Genomic DNA, 10697 nt, shown 5'->3' with positions numbered 1-10697 from the left:
TCTCTCTCTCTCTCTCTCTCTCTCTCTCTCTCTCTCTCTCTCTCTCTCTCCCCCAGCTGTCTCTAAGTCCCACAACATTAACCGCTGGACCACGCTTCCTGCCTCAGAGATGGGACAGGTCCTGTGAGGCATGTTCACTGACAGGCTTTTTCTAGGTTTCATCTTGGGTCACGTTCTAAACATCTCAACATCAGTTTGCTGCTTACTTAAGGAACATCTGAACAGACACTGGCAGCAAATAAAACCTCAGGGTGCTTATGCCTAGCTAAACTACCGTCACCAACATCAGATATCTACACAAGAGTGATGGCGGAGCCAGGCGGCAAGCAAGGTCATCAAACATTGGTCATGGAGTTCTTTTTACCAGGTTGGTGACACGGAGCAGGTGACTGGTATGTAGTCCCTTTAGCACCACGATGCCACTAAGTCCTCCTTAAAGGGGGAGACGGGGTGGCGGCCACCAACATAGAGATGCACTATGCTCGCCAGATGCCTAATGGCCGAAGAGTGGCTTCTTTAGGTGCCAGGGCTCTGTCTTAGGCCTTATACAGCCAACACTGTGCTTGAGACTCACATGCTGACACCCTATAACTGAGAAGTATGGCAGATCATAGCAAAAATATAAGTTTTAAAAAGCAAACAACTTAAAAAAAGAATTTTAAAAGAAATATTTGGAAGGGAACCCTAAAGTTCCCTTTTGAGTGCTGTGCATTTTGCAGTTACTACAACAATAGAGAGAGGGCCCACACTGACAAGGGAGGCACAGGACGACAAAGAATCCAGCAGCCTTGCCGGGTGGAACTGGGAACTAGTCCTACTCAGTGCTCTGCTGGGTAGTTTTATATCAACTTGACACACGCTAGAGTCGTCAGAGAGAGGAGAGCCTCAACTGAAAAAATGCTCCATCAATCTCTCTGTAGGTAAACCTCAACCTCACTAATGCCACGGCCCTTTAATACAGGTCTTCATGCTGTGGGACCTCCAACCATTTCACTGCTACTCCATATCTGTGATGTTGCTACTGTCAGGAATCATAATGGAAATATCTGTGTTTTCTATGGTCCTGGGTGACCCCTGTAAAGGGTCATTCTGCCCCACTGGGGTCTCGACCCACAGGATGAGAACCACTGAGCCTAGGGCGTGTTCTTAGTGACTGATGTGGGAGGGCCCAGCCCACTGTGGATGCTGGCATTCTTGGGCTGATGGTCCTGGGTTCTGTAAGTAAGCAGGCTGAGCAAGCCCTGTGGAACAAGCCAATAAGAAGTACCTACCCCTCCCTGGCCTTGGCACCAGCTCTGCCTCCAGGTTCCTGCTCTGCTTGGGTTCCTGTCCTGACTTCCTTCAATGATAAACCACAAGGCAGAAGTGTAAGCCGAATAACCCTTACTTCCCCAGCTTGCTCTTGGTCCTGGTGCTTCATCACAGCATTGGTAACTCAAACTAAGACAGTGGTCCTCTGGAACAGGAGCATCATTTAAATGAGATAAGCCGGTTCCACTATTGTCAAGCTCAGGACCTTACTGTTCCACCCATTCCCCCCCCCCCAGAGGCCCCTACAAGACAACACAAAGATGAAGGCATTGCCACAGGCCGATCGCCAACTAACCCAGAACTGCTAAGACTGGGTAGGCCTTCAAGAGCATGGACCACTCTTGCCCTGGATTCTACCAGCAGAACACAAAAGGTCAGAGGCCAGGGCCACAAAAAAAGATGACCCAGTTCTTGAAGAAACCACATGGAAGGATTTTTTTTTAAGTCAAAATCTCAACCACCAGGTATGCAATCGGACTTCCAAGAGAGTGAAGAATGGAAGAGGAACATACAGGAGCCAGGCGCGCTGACACTGAAGCCCCACCCAAGGGTGCACACCCAGGGAGCAGCAGCACAGAGCACACTTCAAGTGACCCAAGTTGCAAGAAAACTAATGTTGACACTGTCACTTGCAATTAGAATTTCCATCCCACAGAGCTTTAGCAGGCAGTCGGGGAAGGTGAGAGGCCGAGGCAGTAGCTCTGGGGTTGGATGGAGCAGCAGAGGAGGCAGTGCATTTTGGGTAACTGAATCCCAGGAGAAAAATCAGGGCTTCAGGAATTTGTTTTAATGGCATGTCCATCCACCTAGGAGAGAAAGTTCACAAATATGTCTTGACACCGCAAGACCCCACTCAGTTGTGCCTGTCTCACTGCTAACCTACAAACAGTGCTTTCTACACATGTGACAAAGGTCCACACAGGGCCGCATCTCCATCTGCATACAAATAGACAATGAGACAACTTTATATCTCCAACTTATGAGGATGATTCAAGGCAAATGAGCCCTGCCCACTGGAGTTATATTCCAGAGGGAGACGGTCAACAAACAAAAACCTAGAAGTTCCCAGGAAAAAGGCATGTGTATCTGTGGGGGGTGGTTTGCTCTTTTTATTTGGCTCACAGAGAGGGCTGGGATGCACTTAGCTGTGCTTCCACTGAGTGGCCTCCATGACAGCATGGCTCTAAACCAAAGCAGGAGAAACAGGGTGGCCACCAGCACTGGAAGAAGAGGTAGACTGAAACTGAATGACATGTGCTGGTGTGTTCGTGGGATAAAATGGGAGTGGGATGTCTTAGAATGGCACACAGCTGGCAGGCAGCATACACAGACTAAAGGAGGGCACTCACTGCTGGAGGGTGCTATAAGCCACAGTAAGAGTGCAGACTTTGATTTCATTTCCAGGTGCCTCACATGAACAGTTTAAAAAGAGAATGAAGTGAGCTACCCAGGGGAAGAAACTGGTTAAATGTGGATAAATATAGAAGGCCACGAAGGTACCTGGACACCCAGCCTAGGACAGGCCACCAAGAAGGACTTGCTGTTGGTGATACAAGGCTTATGGTTTTATGCATATGAGGACAGAGACTACAACCTTGAGGATATGGAAGCATCTGCCCCAGGAGATGTTTTCACAAATCACCGTTAATGTTTTAGCTACACCACAAGGCACGGTCACCAAGCCCAGTGTTAATTTATATTTTCATACATTTCTTGTCACCTGGACATGACAGACTGCCTCTCTGTTCCCATCAGGTTTGTCTCTAACAGCTGCTGCTCCTTTCACTCTCATGAGCTCTCCATGCAGCCAGGGCTTGGACTTGTTCGCTGAGAACTGAAAAGAAAAGCTGCTTGTCTTCAACATGACTCCTCCCCTGCCATTTAGACAACTACTGCAGTGAAGAGCAGCTGGAACTGTGGTCATCAAGCTCCATGTAATGTCACCATAGTGCTTACAGAAGGCAGAAGACATGGTGGCTGTCCCATATGGGCTTTGGGTCACCAGGGCAGATTGGGGAAGGGCAATTTCTTTACATATACTTTAGTAATGCAGGGACCCTCCCATCATACTTGATGAAACAATGACCAGTTTAAAGCTGCATAGCGTGCACAGTGATGAGCCCTGGGAAAGTCAACTTTGCCTGCCTGCGCCCTCCATTCACAGACACATCTCAATAACATCAAATGACCTTTGACCTGCCTAGCTACATGTACTTGAAAACATTTTCAAAATTACTGTGTTTCACTTTGCCATCTGCTCTGTGTGCTGATGTGCAAGTTGGTATCACACTAGGCAGGAAGCTCTCTCTACATACAGAATAACTTATTGACGCCAACACAATCTCTCCTGAAGATGCCTTCATACAAGCCCTTAAGAATCGCTCTGCCTCCGACGCTACTGACCTACATTCCTGACAATGGGACATTTGAAATATGGAGGAGCTGGTGTTAAGACCCACTTACACAGCTGCACCTGCATGGTTTATGTTTCTGAATGAGTAGAACTAAATCTCATTTAACATTCTCTGTTGAGATAAAGCCTCCATGACTACAAACTGCATCTCCAGGTGGGTTCCTTTCACCACCGTATGAAAGGAGCTTCCTGGTTGTTGGGAAATCCTAGAACATTTTCTCTAACGATCCATTGCTACACAAAGTGTTTTAAACAGGAGGAAGACAAGTGACTACTTTGAGTCAAAGAACTGATTGTCCACTGGACATTGAGGGTGGGGTGAATTATGATTCAAGATTGTTTGAAAAGTGAAATCAAGAATTAAAAATAGAATTACATTTTCTACTTGGCAACACAAACAACACTAAGTGCACCTTCATAAATTGGACGATTGTTGTACTAAGTGATAGCACCATGAATCACATTAGTAGCAGACTTGGCAGTTTTGTTTGGAGCAGAAAGGATGGGGTGTCAATATGTGCAAACAGCTGTTATCTGGAAAGAGGGGAGAGGCATTATGACAGCCTCTGCCAGGGTCAGAAGCTGCATTAATGACCTCACGGGCCTGTTCCTCTATCTCCAGCTTCAGAACCACAACACAGTGCCAGCAACAGCTCAGGGAAACATTCACTGTGGTTTCCTCACCTGGTGCGCAAGGGGAGATGAGTGTCTCCCCCTTCTGTCATCCCGAACAGGGAAGAGAGACTTCAGCAGCTTTGGCATCTGTGGCACCAGGGACTTCACTGGGTTCAAGTAAGAGGCTGCCACGCCTCCCAGTCCTGTCAGAGTGAAGTGAAAACAAAGGCACATAACACTTGCTCTGCATTTGCCAAGAGTCACTTGTAAGCAAATCCCGCAGTATAAACTACTACAGGCATCACTAAAATCATTAGTAGGAAAAGATCACCATAGCTGGCATCTACCAATTTAGACAGCAGTACTAAAGCAACCATGATACTCTAGAGTGCATGGCTCCTGCCAGTGTTGAGGAATAACTTCTGCTCTAGAGGAAGGAGAACTCTGCTTTTGGGTGTGCTTGGTTCTGTGTGCTCACTTGCTTGTGGTGTTTTGAAGGTTTGTTTTCAAGACAGGGTCTCACTACAAACACCAAGCTGGCCTTGAACTCACAGGGATCATCCTCCGGCTCTACCTCCCCAGTGCTGGGATGGAAAATGTGCGCCTCACACCTCACTATGAATCTTGATAAGAACAGTGAAAATAAATACTGTAACATTTATAAGAATAAACAATAACCTAGACAATACCAAAAACTTTTTGGTAACTGGGACTTAGGAAGCAGTCTGATAAGGAACACAAAAGTCGAGATCACTCCACACTAAAGAAAACTTGAGTCATAATTCAAAATCTTCTATACAAAGAAAATGCCAGCTTCAGACAGCATCACTAAGTAATCCTGTCAAACATTTAAGGAGTATGTATTACCAATCACACAGAAACCCATGCACAAAAGAAAGGAGAACAGCTTTCCAAAGCACTGTGTGAGGCCAACACAATCTTGATAGCAAAACTTAGCAGATATGAGGACGTAAAAGCTGAAAGTCATCATGGACCACAAATGGACAATAAGTTTAACAAACAAGCTGAGCAATAAGAAGACAAGAGGGTCACGGGGTAATTTATCAGAAGAATACAGGGTAAAGTCACCACCCTTCCAAACCAATGCCACCCAACATGCTAAGAACAGGTGACATTCTGATGGACATGAATAGTCTGTGTGTGGACCTAGCAGGACATCCTGATTGAACCTTTTTCTGAAAAATACTCAAATTTCATGGCAGTGACTGGCAGATTAAAAAAAACTTACCAGGATCAGGAGACTGGTTATTTTGGGGCGAAACAGAGAGAGCTGGAGGGCCTGGAGCTATTCCTCTGGAAACTAGTGTTTGGGACACATCCTGTTGACTTTCCCACCGGCCCTATTAAGCACAGGGACAAAAGTAAGTCATCTTGTTTCAAATTAAGAACTACATTTAAGAAAAAAATTATACAACACTGCAGAAAAAGCCTACTAGCATTACTAAAACGCTATTCTCTGGGATGGAAGACTGACTGTATCACTCCTTCTTAAGCTTCCATGTGCTCATGGGGCTGAATCCCCTCATAGATGAATGTTCACTGCAGACTCCTCTCCACTTTACAACCTGTGACTGACAACTAGTAATCCCAAAATCTACTGCATCCTGCCACCTCCTCAACACAGGCTCCTTTAGAAATAAATGCCCTCCAATGCTGCCCTGGCTCCTATGGCTGGAGATGACACCCTCACTCCTAATCCTCAACTGGAGCCCACGGATGGGCGGGGCCTCCTCTTCCCACCGTTCTAGGAGGTAGCATAGTACTGAGCCTCAAGTTGTGACCAGATCTTAAGCTCTCTTTCGTTCTGTGATAACTCAGGTCTTTCTCACTGAGGTTAAGTAACAGTTTTAATGTTAGTTTAACTGAGCGTGCTACAGACAAAGGACCCAGGGTTAACTAGAATGTCCTGAGGGCTGCTGAGAAGCAGGGTGGAAATGTGAGTCCAGGAAGGCTCAACACTGAGGGGGACAGTCCACAACTTCCTACATGCAGTAGGAATCCATCTGCTTTAGCAGCAGCCGAAGGACTGATCATAAAATCAATAAGCTCTAAGTGATCTGATCGTGTTCACCACAGAGAACTCACTCAGCACTTGATGGCATTAAAACAAAACAAAACAAAAAACACTGATGCTCTCTCTGAGCAGTCATTAGGAAACAGACAGAAAACAGACTCCAGGCACATGATCGGGGCGAAAGAAACGCAGCTCCCGCTGGGCATCTACACCCCCACGGGTAACACACTTCCTTATAGACTACATTCTTCTGTTAATTTCTATTGTTAATTTTTGCATTCTAACTTAATTATCCTTCTTGGGATGCTGCCCACTTTAGGTTCCTTGAGGTGTCACATCAGTATCTGAACACTAAGGTCAGGAGTTTCAAGAGTAGCAGTGGAAGAGACGCTGAGATCTCTGTTCGAGAAGTCAAGTTCATACAAGGTTGTTCTGAAGACAACTTACTTCATTATAGAGTACATTTATTCTAATATCTTAGGCTCTCTTGTCTGGCAGCTGACACAACCACATTGTGTATCTTAGGAAACTGAGCAGCTGCGTTGCACTTAGCATCCAAGCTGTGTGACACAGAGTTGTTCAATAACAACTGAAGGAGGTGTCCCTTCCCTGGGGCACAATCAGGACTCCTGGCACCCAGTGCACAATGTCCCATGGAGGCTGAACAAGAGCAGTGGCTCTTCCTGCCTCACACCCCAAGCCTCTGAGTATAAATAAATGACAGGTCCAGGCAACACCCAAACACAGCCTAAGCACACTGCAGGCCTGTGAGCTAATGGCACATAGAGAGACCACCATAGCACCCCACACAGGTCCCTGTAGTCAGAGCAGACAGGGACCCTCACAGTCACTTGTTCCCAGCCTCACTGCCCAGAGTCAGGATCCGAGTACCCTGGCAGATCTGGCTCTGCTTCCTAGGGACAGATCTGAGGAAGAGCAAGGTGGGCCTCCCTTTCTGCCAGCCCCTAGAGATGCACAGAAACCTCCTTCCATGTGGTTCTCCTCCCCCTGCACAACTCACCAGAGATGACTGGAGCATCCAGGGCAGGGCTGCCCATGGTTGTGTGCCCCCCCCCACCCCCACCCCTGGCTGGACAGGACAAGTGCTGACTTTGCAATAAACTGGACCTGCCTGGCTATGCTAGTTTCTCCCTTTACTGAAATGCTGGGGGAGAAAACAGAATCAAAAACAAAGCAAAGCAAAGTACAGTTAAATGTACTTCAGAGGGAGTGAACTTTAGACTGTGGGTAGAGGGGACTTTGAGATTTTTGCTCTGGAGTTTTCTGAGCTCTCTCAGATGGCTCAGACCTGAAGGAGAAAAGGCATGGCACCTCCTTCCTTCTGCCATAGTCTCGAGCACCTGGCACCACATGGCACTTCCCAAAGACTGACTCGTCTATTCCTAATGCCTGCTTCCTTGTGAGCTTAAGATTCAGCCATGAAGATACTGGGAAACTGGATCCACACACTGAGACTAGTTGTTCTAAGAGGCAGAACTTAAAGAAAGAATGAAAGAAAGAAAGAAAGAAAGAAAGAAAGAAAGAAAGAAAGAAAGAAAGAAAGAAAGAAAGAAGAAAAAAGAAGAAAAGAGAAGAAGAAAAAGAAAAAGAAAAAGAAAAAGAAAAAGAAAAAGAAAAAGAAAAAAAATAACCTTTCAAGATTTTAGGAGGGGCCCCAGACTCAGAGACACAGCCCGTCCAACAAGTCTAGGAGGTCCCTGCACACTCCCTCTCCACCAGCCATCCTCCCTTCAGCCCCCTCTCTTCCACCAAATATAATTTTTTGGCTTTCTGTATAAGACTTTGACTTTGATCAGGAAAGTGACAAAACAGTAAATAAGAAGATGTGCCCATGTCATTTCCAGCCCACAGGCAGCTCTGATGCAGTTGAAGAGTGGGTGACTCACGCTTAGTATCTCTGGAACCAAAGCTGAGCTGATGGCAGTTCCAGGAAGCTGTGTTAGCTCCACCCTGCTCAAGACACCAGCTGACTTGAACTCTGCCAAGAGTTTCTGAGGAAGGCTGGGAACATACCTCAGTTGTAGAGCCCTTCCCTGGCATGCATGAGGTCCTAAAAAGCATCCCACAACAAAACCACTTCAGAGGACAACAGCACTACTTTACTAACTTAATACAAATGCCATCTCTAAAGTGGCTTTAGGTATGAAAACAGACTTGTTGACAGCTGTCCTTGTATTACAGGTCTCAATACATCGCCAGCTTTGCAGTGCCAAGGCCAGCAACAAGCTGAAATTAATTCTGCATGGGATACCCACAAGTAGACAGTCATAAAGAATCTGTTTTCATTGCATCTATTAAAAGTGCCTCTGAAACAGAGGCAAAGCATCCCATAACTGTAAGTCAAAACAGCACTTCAATATGGTCACATCTTATAATTTTAATTGGAAGACTTTTTGTGAGGATTTCCTTTAGCCTCTAAGAGAATGGCAATAATCAAGCTCTTTAATTACTTTACCAACTTAATTTTGGTGAAGCAATTCTGATTTTAACATGGGAAGAATAAATTAGGAGTAATAAATAAGTGTGTGTGTGCATGCGCACACAGACACAAGCACATGAGCGAGCATGAGCACACACATACATTCTGCTAACTGAAGCCAACAAGTTCTCATAGCCCATCAACCCCAGTTCAGTCAGCCTTTCCCGCTCTTGCCTTTTTACACCTCCTTAATGCCACCTGCTCCCAAGAATGAAATCTATTCTCATGACAAGAGAGCACAACAGGGGAAGGGAGACTGGGGCTGGCTCATGGACTCTTTGACAAACCATAGTACTCTGGCTAGCCTGTGATGTCTGGGATAAAACACTGCACACTCTAGCCTACAGCATAACCAACAACATTATCTGTAGCAGAACTGAGAGCAGCAAACAGAGTAAGAGAAAACTAGAACTGACCCCATGAATGCCTGCAAGATAGACATAACTAACATGAGGATAATTTTTGATGAATTCAAAATATATTTTCTAGCACTTTTAGCATCAAATCTGGGTTGAAATCTGTAGGACTAACTCCCTGACCATTAATTACTTCCTTGTAGAGAAATCAAGATGGAGCATTCTGCCCAAGTGCCTGTATGTGTGCATGTGCATGTGTGTAGTAGTACTGTGGTTATAGCATAGTGTGCAGTTGGTTTCCTCTGCCACCATCAGGATTACCCTGTAATACCCTAGTACCTGTGCCAAGTCACTGTAAGCACAGCTGTGGTTAAGAGTCTGACAGGTCCTCTGACCTTTTAAACATTGTCCATCTTAAGAACTCTCCTATAAATGTTCATAACCCATTTTATGCATTTAAAATGACACAGGCAATGTCCTTAACAGGCTACAGGGATGATTCTGAGGGAAACAGGATTCTTTTCTCACTGGGGAGAGACATGACATGAAACATTCATGTGCTGATCATCTTTTATAGTGCTTTGCTTTAGGCCCCCACACAGGAAAATGGGGAGCTATTTTGTGGTCTTTTTTCCATTCACGTGGTCTGTTAATACTCTTGTCTGCTGCCATCTGCCTGACCTACCACAGGCATCTGTGACAGAGCAGGTCTCCTCTTGGCCCAGGGGCAAAAGCAGCAGCCTAAGGTGGTACTCACAGGCTGCTTACAGCCAGATTGATAGGAGGATGCAAAGATGTCTCCATGGTAGAACTGACAACCATGAAAATCAGGCTATCTAAAGCCACAGCATTGGGGACAGGTGTGGGGGAGGGGGAGGAATGGAGGAGGGGGTAGGTGTCAAAGTCTGAGCACTGTAAACTGTACCAAGCCCCAACTCTCTGTAGCCTATAGGAAAGACCAAAAAGACCAAGTCACCAAGACAGAACCATCCCACAAGCAACTGGAAACAACAGCAACATTTTCTCCAAGTTATTCAGAAACCCCAAGAGAGAAGCTGCCAGGCCAGCAACAAAAACATGTGATATTCCTCCAACTCAAGTAAGACAGCAAACACAGGCTGCAAGAGACTCAGTCTCATCTCTCCCAGTGCTCAGCAGAAATGGCCTGGAAAGGTGCAGTCACCCAGTACCATCCCAAGCAACCCTAAATGCTATCCAAGTTCCAACATGATCTATCTGCCTCCTTTCTGTCAAACACAAATACAGAATAATTAGCAAGAATAGAAATAGCCTCATGATGTGGAGAAAGAGGAACACTCCTCCATTGTTGGTGGGATTGCAAGCTTGTACAACCACTCTGGAAATCAGTTTGGCGGTTCCTCAGAAAACTGGACATAGTACTACCAGAGGATCCAGCAATACCTCTCCTGGGCATATATCCAGAAGATGTCCCAACCGGTAAGAAGG

The 10697-nt window shown here is 45.9% G+C and overlaps 1 protein-coding gene across 3 annotated transcripts in view; it reads right to left on the bottom strand.

The window, feature by feature from the left end:
- Window positions 1–10697, bottom strand: part of Kif13b (kinesin family member 13B) — a 159657-nt gene that overhangs the window by 16073 nt on the left and 132887 nt on the right. For all 3 annotated transcript variants that reach the window (XM_021181269.1, XM_021181270.1, XM_029469046.1), the window contains exons 36-37: window positions 5589–5700; window positions 4409–4542 (exon numbers count right to left, since the gene is read on the bottom strand). In XM_021181269.1, coding sequence (XP_021036928.1) covers window positions 4409–4542; window positions 5589–5700 — 246 coding nt within the window. The remainder of the gene's footprint in view (window positions 1–4408; window positions 4543–5588; window positions 5701–10697) is intronic.

Source organism: Mus caroli, chromosome 14 (assembly GCF_900094665.2).
Source record: "Mus caroli chromosome 14, CAROLI_EIJ_v1.1, whole genome shotgun sequence".
In the NCBI taxonomy this organism is placed as follows: Eukaryota; Metazoa; Chordata; class Mammalia; order Rodentia; family Muridae; genus Mus; species Mus caroli.
Note: the sequence above shows the minus strand (reverse complement) of the source record. Positions and strands in the feature narration are given on the sequence as shown.